This window comes from Haematobia irritans, chromosome 2 (genome assembly GCF_050003625.1).
Source record: "Haematobia irritans isolate KBUSLIRL chromosome 2, ASM5000362v1, whole genome shotgun sequence".
Classification (NCBI taxonomy): domain Eukaryota; kingdom Metazoa; phylum Arthropoda; class Insecta; order Diptera; family Muscidae; genus Haematobia; species Haematobia irritans.
The window spans coordinates 21,490,062-21,509,342 of NC_134398.1; the positions used below are offsets into that span (position 1 = coordinate 21,490,062).

Genomic DNA, 19,281 nt, shown 5'->3' on the forward strand with positions numbered 1-19,281 from the left:
TCGACCTCTTCGTCTTTGACTTACCTTGTTGTAGAAATAACAAAGCATTCACATCATACATTAAAACGTCAAATAAAAATCAACACAAAAGACCATCAATCCTAAAATATTCTTTTGGAAGTTATTCAATTAATAAAGAGTACACTAAGGAATATCAGGGACTGCAAAGAGTTTGTGAAATAAGTCAAGGGTAAATAAAGAAACATCATTTGGATAGCCAATCTTCCTCTGCGAACTACTAGTAACAACAACAAAAACTATTTGGCTGAGGTAAGCAATAGAGGAGGAGCATCGGCGTTGTGTCCGTTAGAGCAGTCACAGAAATTTACTGTTGAACAATAGTAGAATCCCGAGTAGCCAAACAACACACAATTCCCAAACATGTCAGTCACTGATTTCATAAAAGGTCTACCCTGCCACAATGCAGAAAATTTCTCACAATTTAATACAGAGCATGCTATGCGAGGCTCACAAAAAAGACCATCCGTTTATCTGCCCACTGAAGACTATCCCTCGGAACAGCATATTGTACTTGATAAGCGTTCCGTGCTTTTACGCTATCTAACACAGCAATGGGACAAGAAAATATTACCCAAAAAACGGGACCATGCCAACGAAGGTAGTGCGAACAATGGACCAGGTAACAATTGTAAAAAACGTCCTCGTCTGGAAGCTGAGTAAAAAATTAAAGAGTATAAGTAATTTCGAATTAGATACTAGCTGGCTGGAGTGAAATTATGAGATGAATGTGAAAAGAGCTTGCAAATTAAAGAGTTGGCACACAATCTTCTTTAATAAAAAACACATACAATATTAAAATGATTTTTTAAGTTGTGTGTTTCCTCAATTTGTGACAAGCGCATCTTGATTGTTTTTTAAGTTTGTTTTCTTTTTTTTCATTTTCAACCATTGTCTTTTCGTGAATTAATCATTAATTTAACGTACAATAGAATATAAAATTTGAATAATTTCGAATTACTTTAATATTTATAATTTTTTTTAATAAAAAAAAAAATAATATCTAAACTGAGTTTTTATTAGTTTCAGACTTGACGTCAAAACATAAGGTTTGGTTGTAGGAAAAAAAATTTTTTTAGGACGAATTTATTTGGTTTTATCAATTTCTGTGCAATAAAATCCATCTTCGAAAATGTAAGTGCCCTTTTATAACCTTAACTACCATGTGGTTGAAGGTATAATAACATTGCATCGGATTGAACAAGGAATAGAAAAGTTGAAAATCATCTTTGTGTAGAAAGAGCCCATCTTAGGTAATCTTCAAAATCGACATTAATTTCAAAGTACACTCGAAAAATTTTTTTTCTGATTCAATTACAAAATTAATTGATCCAATTCATTTTTTAATTGAAATACCTTCAATCACGAAAATGATAGTATCAATCACAGTTTCAATTGAGCATCAAAACATACTTGATTAAAAATTACTTGATTTCAATTATTTTTAATTGATGTTGGTTTGTAAAATTGAATTAATTTTTTAATTAAAAAGACACAATTTTTAATATATGTACTATATTTCAATCACTTGCTAGTACTCTTTTTAATCCTTTTAAGTTTGATTCAAAAATTAATAGTTTAAAAAAAATTGATTAGGAATTTAAAAACAAAATCCCATAATTTTTTAACTGTCCTACTTTTCCCAGTTTGATTAAAATGTTAATTGTACCAATTAATTTTTTAAAATTTCAATCATTGACTTAATGTTTCCAGTTTAATTAAATGTATAAATTAATTTTTTAATTGAAAAAGTTTTCAACTTCAATCAACTTTTTAATTGGGAATATATTGGTGACAATTTTAACCAAAAGAGGAAAAGTATGCTTGTCAAATTTATTTGGGCAAAGCCCTATAGACTGCAAGATGGTTGGATGTACAGCTGTTTCGGAATTACCACATTCCTCATCAGCATCCTCTACTCCAAAAACAAACCCAGCCAACTACATTCAAATCGATGATTTGAATTTGGCAAAGGAAAAGAGATATGCTTGCAAATTTGTTTAGGCAGTAGCCGACTATGAAACCTTTTTGCGCAAGGTTCACTTTGGGTTGAGTGAATTAACCAAATTTATTCTGATAATTGGTTGATAGTTTTGCTGCAAGTAGAGGATGCTGATGAGGAGTGTGGTAATTCCGAAACATGTGTACATCCAACCATCTTGCAGTCTATAGGGCTTTGCCCAAATAAATTTGACAAGTAGTTTTTTTTTTCTGTGTACGATTTTAACATTTTAGTTTGATTCAGCAAAACTAATACATGTTTAAGGGTAATCGATTTTTAAAATAGCAAAAACAACAAATTTCTTTGATGAATTAATGATTTTTTAGGAGAGGAGATAATTCCAATGAGTCACCATGGAAAGCTAAAGTGGTTCATTGGTTAGAATTTTCGTCTTACATAGATATGTATGGTTTCTATCCTAGTTCAGGCCGAACATTAAACAACTTTTCAACGGTGGATACTGAAAGATACCTTATATGGATTCACACCATGCAAATTTAGCTCTTAAAAACTAAGAAACCTCATCATTGAGCTAAAAAAAGAATCCGACAGCATACCTCCCTATGGTATAATGCTGGACAACTCATATGGATGGGTCAAAAACGGTTCGCTAGAACTGAGATTTATAATCATGATTTATAAGTAGTTCATTGCGAGTTTTTATGAAATCTCGCAATGCCAATTCAATTATAAGAATTAGATTTTTAAATTTAATTTCAACAACACTGACCTATTAAAAAAAATACTTTTTAAAAATCCTCCAATTTCCGGCATCTTAAATTGTTTTACTAATTTATTTTATTCACATCATTCCAATGACGCCCTCATCGATGATTTTACCATATTAACTAACAACATATTCTACGCTGACTAATGGTGCAAGTCTTTGGGATCAGGTTTTCCATATTGTTGTTCCCACCAAGCAACGAACTCTTTCTTGCGTTGTTCACGTTGAGCAAAGAATTCTGGATACTGAGCCTTTTCCAAAGGATGCCAATAGTCCAAAACCCAATCTGGGGGTTCTACATCACGCTCGAAGGCACATCCTCCAGGGCTGTTGGCCTCTGAAATGGGAATTCAATAGTTTTTGTTTTAGGGAAATCGATTCTCAAGACCTACGTTTAATGGGTTGGTAATGTTGGGTATTGAAGAGTTCCTGTTCCCCTGCTGCCAAGAGTTTTGCTGCTTTGGCCATGTCAGATACATTGCGATTCTCTTCGAAACGTTGACGAAGTTGAACAGCCCTATAGCGGTAAATTTCTCTAATGGAATGGAGGAAAGCCGTAAATTACATAACCTTTTGCCTTTCACTGTGGAAACATTATTTTTACAAACCTGCGATCATACCAGGCTTCGCAATTACGCAAAGCCCTCTTGTAGAGGCTTTGCACGCGACGAGTATGTGTAATTATACCATTGGGTATACTCATCGTGAGGACTTTTAGAATTCTTGTCGTGGTCTCCAATAAAATATTTCTGCTACAAATAGTTGTGACGGAAAACAGATGTTCTACAATGCCAGGGTTGTCTAAATATTTTCAAAGGCTATACCTAATTATTTTACGTTTTTGAAAACGTAAATTTTCATTAGGTTGAACAGATAAGGAAGCCTCACATCACATGAGGGTCCAATCTGTTGGGTGCTATACAGTGTTGCCAATTTGGTGCTTTTAGCACCAAATTTAGTGCTTTTTGATGTCTAAGAAGCACCAAATTGCCTTTTTGGTGCCTTTTCAAAAAAAGCACCAACTTGGTGCTTTCTGGCATTTTCATTTAGCGCTTTGGGTGTTTTTTTTATTTTGAACAGTATTAAGTTTAATTGATACAAAAATTTTGATTAGACTTTCAAGAGCCGAAGAAACTCAAATTTATTGCCAAATATAGAATTTGATTGTTATAAAGTTGGTATTGATTATTTTTTAATTAATATTGTTATTTAGGGTATTCTGTAGGAAAGTCGAGCGATGAGTCTCGAATTTTTTAATTTGGTAAAGATGTCATTAAAAACGTTTGTATTAAATTCACAAAAGCACGCACAAATGAAATAAGCAATCGACTCTTTCCATATATTAATATTTTGAAAGTTCAAAAACTGATCAAAATGAATTGGACGAAAGCATTTAAACTGATCAAGGTACACTGAAAAAACAGTGAACCCACCAGGAAGAAAAATTTCGGTTAATTTTAGAAAATTTTGAATATTTTTAGAAAATGTTAACTAAATAGTATAACAAACGCTGGCATCACGCCGATGTCATAAAAATAAGTAAATATTTTTCGACAAATTCAAGAAAATTTATTAGACTTAATTAGTTTTTTTCACTTGTTAAAGAAAATTTTGTAGTTTGAAGGAAAAAATTGGAGTTGAAAATTGCAAGAATGTGTTTAGTGACATACAAAGTTCATGATGAACGCATTTGTAGTAAAATTTACAAATTTAAAGAAATATTGAACTATTTTGTGGAAGACACGAATTTAGTTAATCTTTATCCTTCATTTGTCTAACGTACACAAAAAATTATTAGAGTAGAAGAAACTCTCTCCAAACATAATAATTCCATGAACTACAATAAAGTTAAATTGGCTTTAGTGAAATAGAGAGTTCACTTTTTTTTGAGTGTGTATACTTGAATAGCGGTTCCTAATGGTGAGTACTAAGTTTGAGTTTTGCCGCTAAAGTGAAAACTATATCAGTAAAAATGGGCATATTTGCTGCAAATTTTATTATAACTTGATGGGGAGTAGCCAAAAGCAAATTTTCACAAAGTTTGTATTCCTTAAAATTATTTATTAAAGGAATGTTATTGTGAAAAAATGACTATTTTAGCGGCTAAACTCGATCTTAATACCCACCTTAACTTCTTAAAATTCAATTCACAAAAGTTCTATAACACATCTTTTTTTTATTTTTAAGTAGAGCATGTAATTTTCGATTTTGTGGTGGAAGGTGGTATGTTAGAATTTATAACATATTTTTGGTGCTTTTTGGCCTTGGGGAGTTGGCAACACTGGTGCTATATATACCGATTTATGTTCCCATATACATATATTTATTTATACTTAGGGTAAATCTGACCCCATCTGGACAAAATATGTTAGAGTTGTGCAAAAACTATAGACTATAAAATTTATTTGGCTAATGCCCTAGGGTGTAACACAATGTTAGTAAAAAATATGGGAAATATATAAATCAGAACCAATTTAGAGCCATATTGGCAAACGGGTATTTATGATTTATCGGTTGATAAATATGTATTAGAAAATGTGGGTATTTTGGCCATTTTTACCCCAATCGGAAAAACATATATATGGAAGCTATATCTAAATCTGAAACGATTTTAATAGAATTTAGCACACTTGACTTCACTATTAATTGTACTTCTAGTGCAAAATTTTAAGCTAATTGGGGTAAAACTCTGGCTTTTGGGGCAATATAAGTGCATATCGGGCGAAAGATATATATGGGAGTTATATCTAAATCTGAACCGATTTCAATAAAAATCTGGCCTACTTGACTATAGTACTAATTGTTCTCCTTGTGCAAAATTTCAAGCAAATAGGGGTAAAACTTTGGTTTCTGAGGCCATATAAGTCCCCTACGGGAAATGCAACAACCAAAGGAGCTGTACAGGACTAGTCCCTGGTGTGTATGGACTAGTGCCAGTTCTGGTCAACACGTACGGAAGGGACCAGTCACTTTAACAAGGGGTTTTCATTGACGGGGTAAATTTACACTTTAGAACACGCCTTGGACTAATTCCAAAGGGCACGTCCTGGGACAATTTAGCAGGAGCACACCATAGACAGGTCCACTCTCAGACAAACACTTAGAAATCTGTTTCATTTTAGGCTTCCGAATCGCATTCGAAATGAAAAACAAAAACTTTTTATATATGTCAAACAATAGGTTATTCATTTCATTTTATTTAACAACACAGTAAGCCTTCGTGGCCAATATATCGTATTGTTCTTAAAAATAGTTATTCTGATATTATTTCACTAAATGTATAGATCCAATAAGATTTTAATATCAAGCTAGTACGGGAATCAATAAATTACGACTATTTCAAAATAGCAACTAACTGGAGCTCCGGTACCAGTTCTGCAATAGGTCCATCAGTGGCAATTTGCACCAATTTCCCGTAGCGGATCCATATCGGGCGAATGATATATATGGTAGCTATATCTAAATCTGAACCGATTTGTTTCAAAATCAATAGGGTGCTATTCTGACCCAAAACAGAAACTTGTGCCACATTCGATTGGACTAAAACTGCGATCTGAACTTTGATCACAAAAATGTGTTCACAGACAGACGGACATGGCTATATCGACGCAGGAACCCGCCCTGAGCAATATCGCCAAAGACATCATATGTCTATCTCGTCTCCTTGTGTGTATTGCAAACATATGCACTAATTTATAATAAACGTTTTGGTTGATTGATTACATAACGCCAAAAGCATATGCCCTCTTAGCTTTGATCAGACGACCCCATACAGAATTTCAAGATCCTTATGTGAAGATTTGCTTAAGTCCACTTAATTTTACTGAGCCACTTACACCCTATGAGCATCGATGTAAGTTGATTCATTTACCAACATTAAAATATCGAAGACTTCTGCAATGCATTTCATTCTTATGTAAATATGGAGCCACCGTGGTGCAATGGTTAGCATGCCCGCCTTGCATACACAAGGTCGTGGGTTCGATTCCAGCTACGACCGAACACCAAAAAGTTTTTTAGCGGTGGATTATCCCACCTCAGTAATGCTGGTGACATTTCTGAGGGTTTCAAAGCTTCTCTAAGTGGTTTCACTGCAATGTGGAACGCCGTTCGGACTCGGCTATAAAAAGGAGGTCCCTTGTCATTGAGCTTAACATGGAATCGTGCAGCACTCAGTGATAAGAGAGAAGTTCACCACTGTGGTATCACAATGGACTGGATAGTCTAAGTGAGCCTGATACATCGGGCTGCCACATAACCTAACCTAACCTAACCTTATGTAAATTTATATGTGACACTTTAGCTTGTCCTTATATTCTTAAGAAGAGATAAGATTTCACGCATCATACCGAAATATGAGTATGAAATTTTGAAGTTTTTGAAAGTTTGAATTTGAATTTCCGTCGAAACGGGGATTGAACACACGATCCTTTGTATGCGAGGCGGGTATGCTAACCATTGCACCATAATGCAATATATATAAAATTAAAAAGTGCATTGAAAAAAATATGTCATTGCAGTTTATAGCACTAAAATTGTCATATCTTACTTGAAAGCAAGCTTTATTAACCCTTGTGCACTCCTTGGGTCAATTTGACCCCACATTGATTTTAAAACGTAATTTTTATTCCTTTAGTTATTGGATATTTTTTGAAACTTTTATATATCCATTACAGGGACGAAATGTATGTTTTTAGAAAATAATATTAAAAATAAAATATTTCCATAATTCGCTATAATAATCCGCACGTGGAAATGGCACTTATCCAAGGAGTGCACAAGGGTTGATAGGCATTTGACACTCCCAGCTCTGAGAATGTTTGCATTTCCAGTTGTACTGTATATTACTTTCAACACATACAGTACAAGTGTTTTATTCAACTACGGAGGTTTGTAAAAACATTTCGCAAAAGATTGGACATAGTAATTATACTTACGTAAAATATATTATTTGTTATATGTGTGTTATGATTCCTGTCAGAAATTAGGGGTAAGTTAAGTAAATATATACGACGTTTAATTTCCTCTCATGTTTATATACCAAACAATGCAAAGCCATTTACAGAGATAGACTAGTATTGCCAACTTATCGGAAAGAAAGATATTTCAGTGTTATCACCAAAATGGATGCGCAAAACTGTAGGCGTATGTAAATGCGTGTTTCAAAGTGAAGATTTTATTTTATTGTCGTTACTTTTAAATGCATCTTTTGGGGTTATTACAACCATTTTGGTCTGGCCGAGTTTTGTACTGATGACTTTAACAGATCTTATTCACTTCAATTTCAGTAGCACTATGTCTCAAATATCGCCCACTGCTAGTCAAGAGTCTCAACGACAAACTGATACACCATCGCCAAATACCACAACTTCAACACCTCTATCTACACCGAATTCACTGCATTCCTCCAGCTTTCTTCATGACCCCTCAGTTGCTGCGACTGGAAAACATAAATCTGCTTTTCTACCATATCGGCCTCAAGCTACAGTCCTTACTAATCTCCAAAGGGGTAATACAGAAGCCACTTTTTGTCCAGTCGAAGTAAAATTATCATTCCACGAAAGGGCTGGCCAAGGTGAATTAACGGATGAACAAATATCTCAGCAAAAATTAATTAATATCGATTTTAAAGATGCTTCCGGCTTTACACCACTGCATTGGGTAAAGTATATGAGTATAGTATTTTATGAAATATTTATTGATTTATAAATATTATTTTTCAATTTCCTTTAAGGCTTGCTATTATGGACAATTGGCCACCGTACAATCTTTAGTAGAGGCAGGGGCCAGCATTAATGAAGAAGCACCCGAAATGGTTACTCCTTTAATATTGGCAGCATCTGGAGGACATCATGAAATCGTTCGCTTGCTATTAGACAAAGGTGCCGATTATACACATATGGATATAGTGGGGAACACATCGCTCATGTATGCTGCTGCAGGGAATCATCCTCATACGTGTAACGAACTATTATCGAGAGATCCCGATATGACGGCAACCAATGAAAATGGTGATACAGCCTATTCACTATCAATAGAGAATGGTTCGACATTAGCTCAAGCTGTTTTGGAGCAATATTTAACAGCAATTTTATCACTTTAATTAAATTATTGAAAGAATTTAATTAAACTAGTTTTTTTGTTTGTTTGTTTTTTTACTGTGGTCCGTGTTAACCTAACCTAATTTGTTTATTTGACATGTAGATATCTCCTTCAAAGATTTCATAATGGTTTCATATCGGATTAGGATACACTTATAGGTCTTCCCAAAATTTTCCAAATTACCAAAGTAACGGCTTTTAGAGCATCTCTCATTATGCGTCTATGTAGAAACAATTCTATTGTACATATATATGATTCCATAAGATCTTGGCACTTGTATTAATTCTGACTTTAGTTAAAAACTCAAAATTCCACACATTATGTGCTTATCGCTTCAAAATCTTTTTCCTTGTGAGGAAAGACTACACAATTTTATGATGACGTACAGACGTTTGAGAGCCAGTGTTTTTATACATGGGCTAGGTAGTAAAGTAAATATAGATTGAAAATTTGGTTTGTATTCGCCTCTAGTTTAACAGCTTTGTTCCATCCAGCGAAAAAAATGTTTTATGATAATCGAGATTAAAACAAGTAAGGAAAGTGTAAAGTCGGACTCGGCCGACTATATTATATCCTGCACCACTTTGTAGATCCGCATTTTCGATACCATATCAAATCCGTCAAATGTGTTGGTTGCTATATATAAAGGATTTTGTACCAAATACATACATTTAAATCTGACTCGATCTGAACAAAATTTCTTAGACTTCTACCAGGCACCGTGGTGCAATGGGTGGCATGTCCGCCTTGCATACACAAGGTCGTGGGTTCGATTCCTGCTTCGACCGAACTCCAAAAAGTTTTTCAGCGGTGGATTATCCCACATCAGCAATGTTGGTGACATTTCTGAGGGTTTCAAAAAATTTCACGTAAATCGGATTACAACTCTGACCTCTGTGGTCATATGAGTGAAAATCGGGGAAAGATATATATAGGAGCTATACCTAATCCGAACCGATTTAAACCAAGTTTGGCAAACATATCAAGAACGTTAATTCTATTCCCTTTACAAAGCTTCACGTATATCAGAGTAAAACTGTGGCCTCTGTGGTGATTTGAGTATAAATCAGGCGACGATATATATAGGAGAGCTATATCTATATCTGAACCGATTTAAACCAAAATTGGAATGCGTATCCAGAACGTTAATTTTACTTCCTGTAAAAAATTTAAAGCAAATCAGAGCAAAACTCTGGCTTCTGGGCCATATAAGTGGATATCGGACGAAGGATATATATGGGAGCTATATCTGAACCGATTTCAATCAAATTCTGCATACTTTACGGAACTATCAATTGCACTCCTTGTGCAAAATTTAAACCAAATCAGGCTGAAATTCTGGTTTCTGGGGCTATATTCGTAGATATCGGGCGAAAGATATATATGAGAACTATATCTAAAACTGAACCGATTTCTTCAACGGGGTTCTATTCTGACCCAAAACATATACTGGTGCCGAATTTGAAGTCGATTGGACTTAAATTGCAACCTAGACTTTGATCACAAAAATGTGTCCACAGAGAGACGGACATTGATACATCGACTCACGGGCCGGCTCTCAGCAATATTGCCAAAGACACCATATGTCTCATCTCCTTCTGGGTGTTGCAAACATATTCACTAACTTATAATACTCTGTTTCACAGTGTGGCGCAGGGTATAAATGGTAGAAAATGTTATTTGAGCAAACAGTGACAGCAGACTTTCTGATGTTTTAGAATTTTGTAGATAATTTGTGGCTCAAGCTAACTGCCCAATTCGTAAAACTGAAAATCGGCCTGCACGACACGATTCATTCGTCGGGAATAAAACTAAAATAACATACAGAAAGATTCTACAATTTTGCCATGCACGGACGCTGGTACATAATCACCAAAAAATAAAACGAAAATAGCTGTTGTAGTGATAGGGACATTCTAAGTGATATGTTGTATTTGTAATTTTTTGAAAGAAATGAGAATTAATGAACAAATCAAAAAGCAATATTCTTATGAAATCTTATATTAATGCATTTGAATAGTCTTTGTTGGGTACGCCTTAATTGACGCATAGTAAAGTATCTATAATAACCCCTTAATTTAGTAACTTGGCGTGGTACAACCTCTCAATAGTTAAGACCCTTTCCCGATCAGATCTGGATATCGCATACGACTGTACGGGGTGGAGATACTAAGAAGTGCCGTTGAATTAAAAAATGCTGGCTGAGTCCTTTATGACTCAGCATCGAACTTTAGGTCCAGATTTAATGATTTTTGACCAATCTTTTACTGCCAGTTCGGTGAGCAAAGTTTCACGAACATTCCGTAAAATTAATCTCTGGCAACACTGAATCTAAACTATCTCAAAGTAAATGGTTTTGGCTATCTTTCATTGAAACTAACTTAGTGCTAGTTAAAAAATTACAAAAAACATATTTATTTCCCTATCTCAATTGGAATATTTATTTTACAAATGTTCTTTTTTTTGTCCAGTGGCTCTAGAAAGTTTTGGCAATTGCAGTATTGCAGCAACGCTATAAAATATAAATTAAGTACCACTTGTGTACAAATTTATTTCGCGCTACTTTACGCTGTTCAACCCTGACGGAGACATTGGGATTTTTTTCTAATAAATTGACAGTGAGAGAGGGAGTACAATAGGAATGAAACGAAATGAAACGTTTTAAATGATACCATGGCACGGTAACATTTTAAGGCACGTTTCTTACCTCTTACAAGGGGTGTTATCATTTCGCAATGAATGTCACACGCTGAAGAGGAGAAAATAATGTTGCTCTGTAAAGTTTCTCATTTCATTAAACCGCTTGATGGAGTACGTATCGTTGTTTTTGTTGCGTCCGTCGGTGCTGTGTATGGGTTTTCTTCTCAGTGAGCAAAGCTAAATGGAAAAAATAGAAAATAAATAAAACTCTATTGAAACAAAAAGACACAACTAAATATATCCAATGAGAACAAATACAATTGAAAGAAAACAAAAAACTAAACTATATGAATTATTTAAAATAACGGTAAGTAATAGAAGAGTGGAATATAGTGATTTATCCTCTGCGCAGAATATACATATATATGCCATTACACCCCTTTAAAAATTAGAGAAAAGAATGGTAAATGCGATTTTTCATGGTCTTTTTTTTTAATGAAAAAAGGATTTGCGTTTTAAGAAATCTATACATACATACTAGCTACTTCCCGTTCGTGTGTCCCGCGTTTTGCTTGCTCTTATAAGTTGAATTCAGTGATGCCAGTGAATAATTTAAAACAAAATTCCTAATTGTTTGCCCGAAAACTCCCAGTGCTTTCTACTGTTTTATAAATTGCCTTCGTATTATTCAGTGTTGAGTTAGTTAACGAAAATCAGTCAATTTTATTGTACCACGTGAAAATTTTTAATATAATTCTGTGGAAATGTTACATTTTAGTTTTATCCCAACCCAATAAACACAAACGTTTGAAAAATACTAAAATTCAATAATTTTTCAAACATTTTTTCAAAGGATTAGGGTAATATTCAAGTTGAGAAATTGTTGAGAAAATCGCGTTCTCAACAAAAAACAGACATTACCCTCAACAGTAAAATTCAACACAATAGCAATAACTTCTCAATTGTAATCCTCAAATTGAAATGCATCGCTACTCAATAATTTCTCAAACAGTTTTCAATGTGATAAAAATAAAAAAATAGCATTGTTGCGAATACTTTCAAACCACAATTTGTATGAAAGTCAATCCTAGTTCTAACTGAAAGTCAATACTAAATTTCTAGAGATTTTGTAAATTTTATTATTTTTTTCGTTAACAAATATAATAATCTTAAAAATAACATTAATAATATATAAAAATAATAATATAATACCAATCAAAATGTAATTATCTTATTAAACGTATTAATAAATAAAACTATGAATACAACTTTAAATATCTTAAACATTTTTACATGTATAATTCCATTTCCTCCATAATGTTGGTGTCAAATAACTATTAATTAATATCCTGGCAATTTGAAATAATTACTATCGAGGAACTTGCTGGCTTGTGTGTTAGAATAGATTCCAGCAAGAGGAAATCACAAAATATCAAACTGATGACGGGATGTAAATTGATGTAATGCACATTTTCATCCAGAAGTTCTTGATATAGGAATTGTTGCACTTTGTTTTAATTGGTTGCACCTTGTAAGTTTTCTGAAAACTTTTCTTTGTTGTTCCCTTCATCGGTTTTTCATCGGCCAACATCTTCCAAGAATATACCATCCAATTATTTTAGTTTTCTGCAAAACAATCGAGTTTTGTGATTTCCATTATGTTTTCATTTCACTTTTTATTTTGACTTACCAATTTGTATTTCTTCCAACTGACCACGTACTTCGTGTTTTCCTCAAGAACGTTGGTTTTACAAAATTGTTGTTATTAAAATACTGGCAATTTTCAGGAACTTGATGACTAGATAATTGGAATAAATTTCCAGCAATTTCAATTCACAAAATAACAAATTAAACCGATGATGCGATGTAAATTAAACTATCGATGTGATGCGAATTATCATCCAGTAGTTGTTGATATGGAAAAGAATAAATACCACGTGTTTTTGGTTGCACTTTGATTTATGGAAACTTTCTCTTCTCGATATGCCACTATCATTTTTCATCGGCCAGTCTCTTAATGTGTCCAAGAATCAGCATCCAAATATTTTAGTTGTCTGCAAAGAGATTTGATTTTAGTGACTTCCTTAAAGTTTTCATTTCGTGTTTTAATTTTACTTACCAATTATTATAAGCAATTTCAATTGATTATTAAAAAATTTCCACATTTTTTTATTTCTTCCACGAACTTTGTTGTCCAAAGTAGTATTGAAAACCATGTGGTTTTTTCGTCAACAAATAAGAACAAAAAAAAAAAACAAACAACAAAACTTTAAATATCTTAAACATTATTAGTAAACACTTTTGCATTTATAATTCGATTTCCTTCCTTTTGGTTCCTTCCTTTTATTAACATGCGAGCAATTTGAAATTAGGAACGTTCTGGACCGCGTGTGAGAATTGATTTTCAGCAGAAGGAATTCACAAACTATCCATTTTAAACTGATAATAGCATATGAATTAAACTGACGATGTGATGCACATTTTCATCAAGAAGTTGTTGATTTCAACAATTTGTTGTTTTTAACAATTTTAATTGGTTGCACTTGTAATGTTTCTGGAAACTTTTTCTTGTCGATAAGCTACTCAATTTTCATTGGTCAGCTTCTTATTGTTTGCAAGAATGTAGCATCCAAAGATTATAGTTTTCTGCAAAGAGATTTAAATTTAGTGACTTCTTTAAAGTGTTGATTTAATTTTTCGTATTGACGTACCAATTATTATAAACTATTTGAAGCAGTTCCAGTTAATTGTCCACCTTTTTTTCATTGGTCAGCTTTTTAATGTTTTCAAGAACGTATAATCCATAATTTTAGTTTTCTGCAAAGAGATATACATTTAGTGACTTCCTTAAAGTTTTATTTCATTTTTTATTTTCACTTACCTATTTTTATATACTATTTGGTTATTTGTCTAAAATTTTCCATTTTTTTTTATTTCTTGCAATTGACCACGAACTTCGTTGCACAAATAAGTATTGAAAACCACATGGTTTTTTCGTTGCATTTTAGGGTAGTGTTTTGTCAAAGTTTTCTCATATCATCTTCAACACCTTTTCAAAGATTTCGTCAACATTTTGGCAAATTGGAAGTAATTCGCAAACAATTTGAAGATGTATTGCAGATGAGCTATTTCAAGTCAAGTTGAATTTATGTTGAAAATTATATTTACCCTCAAACTGAAAAATTGTTGCATTTGAAAAACGCTCATCCTGTGTTTATTGGGAATAAACACAAACGTTTGAAAAATGCTAAATTTCAACAATTTTTCAAACATTTTTTCAAAGGATTAGGGTAATATTCAAGTTGAGAAATTGTTGAGAAAATCGCGTTCTCAACAAAAAACAGACATTACCCTCAACAGTGAAATTCAACACATTAGCAAAAATATCTCAAGTATTATCCTCAAATTGAAATGCATCGCTACTCAATAATTTGTCAAACAATTTTCGATGCGAGTCAAATTCAAAATTAACATCGTTGCAAATACTTTTCAACCTAAATTTGTATGAATGATATCCCCACTTCAAATTGAAAGTAAAAGCCAAAATTCTATGAATTTTGTATAATTTATTCATTTTCATCAAAATAAAATATATAATAATACACTACACTACATAATACACTACAATACCAATTGATAAATAATAATCTTATTAAACATACCAACAAATAAGAACAAAAAAAAAAACAAACAACGAAACTTTAAATATCTTAAACATTATTAGTAAACACTTTTGCATTGATAATTCGTTTTCCTTCCTTTTGGTGTCATAAAACAGCATTAAAATTTATTAACAAGCGGGCAATTTGAAATTAGGAACGTACTGGACCGCGTGTTAGAATTGATTTCCAGCAGAAGAAATTCACAAAATATCCATTTTAAACTGATAATAGCATATGAATTAAACTGACGATGTGATGTCCATTTTCATCCAGAAGTTGTTGATTTCAACAATTTGTTGTTTTTAACAATTTTAATTGGTTGCACTTGTAATGTTTCTTTTTCTTGTCGATAAGCCACTCATTTTTCATTGGTCAGGTTCTTAATGTTTGCAAGAATGTAGCATCCAAAGATTTTAGTTTTCTGCAAAGAGATTTAAATTTAGTGACTTCTCTAAAGTGTTGATTTAATTTTTCATATTGACGTACCAATTATTATAAACTATTTGAAGCAGTTCTAGATAATTGTCCACCATTTTTTCATCAGCTTTTTAATGTTTTCAAAAACGTAGAATCCATAATTTTAGTTTTCTGCAAAGAGATATACATTTAGTGACTTCCTTAAAGTTTTATTTCATTTATTATTTTCACTTACCTATTTTTATAAACTATTTGGTTATTTGGCTAAAATTTTCCATTTTTTTGATTTCTTTCAATTGACCACGAACTTCGTTGCACAAATAAGTATTGAAAACCACATGGTTTTTTCGTTGCATTTTAGGGTAGTGTTTTGTCAAAGTTTTCTCATATTATCTTCAACACCTTTTCAAAGATTTCGTCAACATTTTGGCAAATTGGAAGTAATTCGCAAACAATTTGAAGATGTATTGAAGATGAGCTATTTCAAGTCAAGTTGAATTTATGTTGAAAATTATATTTACCCTCAAACTGAAAAGTTGTTGCATTTGAAAAACGCTCATCCTGTGTTTATTGGGATTATACAAAGAATACCAATATCACACCCGTGCAAGGTAGAATATACATATTTTGTTTTCACTATTTCTGGCATCTCTGATCAACGCCCCGACATCTGTATATATATGTGTTGTTTGTTTGCTATATGTGTTTTGCTTCTTCGCCGCTGTAGCAGACATAAAAACAATAATAAATACTATAAAATGCAAAAAGCCGCAATGTACACACACATATATATATATATACAATAACAACAACAACAACACGTAAAAATGAAATGCTTCACGCACACCCATTTCATACATAACATAGAATTTTTGATTTACTGCTGAAACTCTTCTTTATCGTTTCGTTTCTTTCACTTGGCCAACAATACAATATCAACAACAACAGCAATAAGTGTCTGTCTGGCCTCGAAGTTTAGTAAGGCAGTGAAATGTTAACTTCGACTTCTCCGTTGACGTAGTAGTGTACAAGTCGTTGGCACTTTTCTGTGCTGCGTAGAGGTATCGCGACGACGCCAAAGAAAAAGCCAGCAGCGGTTAATGCCTTCTTAACATTTCCTTTTTATTGTTTGATTCCTAAATGTAGTTGCAAACACACATGCACATACACTTGTCTCTCTGTTGTTTCGCAAGTCTCATTGAAAACCGCTGCCATTATTTCAATCAGAGACAGAGAGAGAGAGCCAAACCAATTGTATGAAAGGGAACAAATTGAAAAGGAGAAACCATTTTCTTTCCACTCTCTCTCTCTCTTTTCCTTCTCGTATAACAGCGTTGCCAATTACATTGCTCTTTTTTCATACATACATTTCAAGCCGTTATTTATGTTACGTTTAATTTCCTTTTAGCTCATTTTTCATTTATTTTCAACGTCGTTTTAAAATACCAACAACACAACTACAACAGTACAGAATAGCAAAGTGAATGTGGGGTCGACAAACAAATTATATTCGTGTGTAGCATTGTGTTTTCGCTATTTCTTCATACGTATGTAGTTGCAATGTTTGCATTAGCGTAGGTTAGTTATTTTTCACATTATTCTGTTGCATTCTATTCGATGTTTTTTTTTTGTGTGGTATGTGGGCATAATTCCGATTTCTTGTTGTTTTCTTACCCAGCCAGCCAGTCTTGCTGATTTGTTTCCTTTTGTGTATATAATCCATTCATTGTGGATGCAGGCGGTATGTATGGGATTCCAAAATGGAAATTAAAAATTTGTGTGTTTGCTGCATGACGCCTTGATGGTGTGGCAACCGCCAACTACCGACCGGATGTATTAAACACTTGTCATTTTATTTTTTGGGCCATCTGTCATCGTCATATGCCCAAAAATAAAATGTTAACGTTTATTTAAAAACTTTCTAGGTGCAAAACATCTATTGCTTAGTATCTAGCTAGGGTCGTTCAGAATCTGTAATCCAACCTCCTTGAATGGTTTCTTGCTTTGCCTGCTCTGCTCAATTATATGGGAAATAAATTTCCAGTTATCCCACTGTTATAGCAACATACTGTGTTTTCACGTTGGGCGTGTCAACTAACCACTTTTTAGGTCGAAAAATGGGTTTGCACCACCGTGCCTGATCTGGTATTGACCCAGCAAAAAATGGAGCACTATTTCAGCAGGATTGTAAGGGAGAGAGGCAGTACCAACTGCTTTCAAAACAACCGAATCGGCGCTGTTTTTTGTGGGCGATGTCCCGATTTAGAGCAGCTTCTACATAGCGCTGATATAATTGCTCATTTTAATAGAAATATTGCTCAGAAGTGATATATAATCTTGAGTATAGCATTGTTGGCGTGAAGGAAATCAGCAGTACCTTTCATGCATTTATACTGCATGAATTGGTTGCAATAGCGTAAACGAATGATCATAAACTAGTTTGATTACACATTTACGTCATTGCCACCGATTCATGCAATGTGGATGCACTGCATACTTTATTGTATACCAAACAGCGCAACTAAACTCTTACTGCTGAAGTATTTTTTGCTGGGGAGAGTCGAAGCCGACACTCAAGCACATCAGAGGGGATCCTCTGTTATGTCCGGATTTATGGAAAAATTTTGTTTTTTTAAATATATATACTTACCGTAGTATAGTATAGTATAGGTATCTTTATGAGAATCGTCCGTTAAGTATCTTGCTTGCATAAAGTGGCACTTTTTTATGTCGTTACACCTTCGCAACTTGAGCGTTATAATGGTATAAGAGCTCCTCTTCTTCGCCAAGTGTGGCGGTTTTATGTTTAATTAAGCGTGAGAGCAGCATGCCTAATTCGAACCGATTCTAGGATTGCTCTTGAATACTCAAATACAGCTCTGAAATGCCGATCGAGCCGACTGTTTTCCCATTCCCGAAATTTCATAAAGGATGGACCACATGATCTTTGGAAAATCCCTATTAGTTATCTCGCATAAATTCAACCGTCGATTTGGCTTTTCGACTAATTTACCTTAAAAAAAAAAAGATTCATGTGATCCCCTCGAAATACTCTAATCGACTTCTGAATTGCTTGAAAATCAAGTCGACTTATCGACTAATGTTGGTATAAATCGTCTATTCGACTTTTTATAGCCACCAAAAACGACTAATCGAATTTTGAGGAAAAACATCGAAAAAATAAAATTTGAATTACCAGGTGAATGCAGTGAGAATGTACTACACGATACCAAAGTGCTTGTATCAGATAGTGAGGCTAATAACTTGTGGGACCACCATCATCGTATGTTAGTTTTTCACTCAGAAATGCAGCGAGAATGTACTACACGATACCAAAATGCTTGTCTCAGATGGTGAGGCTAATAAGTTGTGGGACCACCATCGTATGTTAGTTTTTCACTCAGAGAAGTAGCTAAATTCTGTATTTCGTTTTACTAAGAAAGCGAAATTGTACTCAATCTGTTGAGTTCAATTTCAATGTTCAGAAGTTTGCAAAAGTTCAATATAAACGTACATTTTGCCTTGCATACAAAGGGGGATCATGGGTTCGATCCCAGTTTTGACCAAACACCAAAAAAATTGCCCTCTCAGTAATTTCTGAATGTTTCAAAATGGTTTCCCCTCAATATGGAACGCCGTTCGGACTTGACTGTAAAAAGGAGGTCGCTTGTCATTGAGCTAAACATAGAATCGGGAAGCACTCAGTGATAAGA

The 19,281-nt window shown here is 33.6% G+C and overlaps 4 protein-coding genes and 2 long non-coding RNA genes across 7 annotated transcripts in view; 3 read left to right on the forward strand and 3 right to left on the reverse strand.

The window, feature by feature from the left end:
* On the forward strand, nucleotides 1-1,026 carry LOC142223659 (DET1- and DDB1-associated protein 1). The gene has a single exon (XM_075293510.1). It carries the CDS (start codon nucleotides 382-384, stop codon nucleotides 679-681), a length of 300 nt encoding a protein of 99 aa, XP_075149625.1. The 5' UTR covers nucleotides 1-381; the 3' UTR covers nucleotides 682-1,026.
* Nucleotides 1,027-2,784: 1,758 nt separating this feature from the next.
* On the reverse strand, nucleotides 2,785-3,526 carry ND-B22 (NADH dehydrogenase (ubiquinone) B22 subunit). The gene is made up of 3 exons (XM_075293513.1): nucleotides 3,356-3,526; nucleotides 3,140-3,282; nucleotides 2,785-3,084 (listed from the first exon to the last, which is right to left on the reverse strand). The coding sequence occupies exons 1-3, from the start codon at nucleotides 3,448-3,450 to the stop codon at nucleotides 2,891-2,893; spliced, it is 432 nt and encodes a 143-aa protein (XP_075149628.1). The 5' UTR covers nucleotides 3,451-3,526; the 3' UTR covers nucleotides 2,785-2,890.
* Nucleotides 3,527-7,570: 4,044 nt separating this feature from the next.
* On the forward strand, nucleotides 7,571-9,126 carry LOC142223660 (uncharacterized). 2 transcript variants are annotated; one of them, XM_075293512.1, is made up of 3 exons: nucleotides 7,571-7,737; nucleotides 8,039-8,408; nucleotides 8,482-9,126. In XM_075293512.1, the coding sequence occupies exons 2-3, from the start codon at nucleotides 8,043-8,045 to the stop codon at nucleotides 8,848-8,850; spliced, it is 735 nt and encodes a 244-aa protein (XP_075149627.1). In that variant the 5' UTR covers nucleotides 7,571-7,737; nucleotides 8,039-8,042; the 3' UTR covers nucleotides 8,851-9,126. The 2 variants fall into 2 exon arrangements, with proteins under 2 accessions (XP_075149627.1, XP_075149626.1); XM_075293511.1 differs by having other exon boundaries at nucleotides 7,572-7,737; nucleotides 8,036-8,408.
* A 2,440-nt stretch (nucleotides 9,127-11,566) lies between these two features.
* spi (spitz) overlaps nucleotides 11,567-19,281 on the forward strand; it is a 67,705-nt gene continuing 59,990 nt past the window's right edge. Inside the window, exon 1 of the mRNA XM_075293517.1 lies at nucleotides 11,567-11,856. The gene's annotated coding sequence lies outside the window, so the exon portion shown is untranslated. The remainder of the gene's footprint in view (nucleotides 11,857-19,281) is intronic.
* LOC142223663 (uncharacterized) lies at nucleotides 12,605-14,696 on the reverse strand. Its single transcript, XR_012718852.1, has 5 exons — nucleotides 14,371-14,696; nucleotides 14,201-14,306; nucleotides 13,609-14,135; nucleotides 13,180-13,543; nucleotides 12,605-13,115 (listed from the first exon to the last, which is right to left on the reverse strand). It is a non-coding gene; the product is annotated as an uncharacterized LOC142223663 (long non-coding RNA).
* Nucleotides 15,036-16,276, reverse strand: LOC142227258 (uncharacterized). Its single transcript, XR_012719810.1, has 3 exons — nucleotides 15,804-16,276; nucleotides 15,638-15,739; nucleotides 15,036-15,572 (listed from the first exon to the last, which is right to left on the reverse strand). It is a non-coding gene; the product is annotated as an uncharacterized LOC142227258 (long non-coding RNA).

What these genes read in the sequence shown, in the direction of transcription:
- LOC142223659 (XM_075293510.1), top strand. Translation starts at nt 382, where the DNA reads ATGTCAGTCACTGATTTCATAAAAGGTCTACCCTGCCACAATGCAGAA.
- ND-B22 (XM_075293513.1), bottom strand. Translation starts at nt 3,450, where the DNA reads ATGAGTATACCCAATGGTATAATTACACATACTCGTCGCGTGCAAAGC. An exon ending in GAAGCCTGGTATGATCGCAG is followed by an intron (nt 3,283 to 3,355) that starts GTTTGTAAAAAT and finishes CCATTCCATTAG; the next exon opens with AGAAATTTACCGCTATAGGG. An exon ending in ACATTACCAACCCATTAAAC is followed by an intron (nt 3,085 to 3,139) that starts GTAGGTCTTGAG and finishes TTCCCATTTCAG; the next exon opens with AGGCCAACAGCCCTGGAGGA.
- LOC142223660 (XM_075293512.1), top strand. Translation starts at nt 8,043, where the DNA reads ATGTCTCAAATATCGCCCACTGCTAGTCAAGAGTCTCAACGACAAACT. An exon ending in GCTTTACACCACTGCATTGG is followed by an intron (nt 8,409 to 8,481) that starts GTAAAGTATATG and finishes ATTTCCTTTAAG; the next exon opens with GCTTGCTATTATGGACAATT.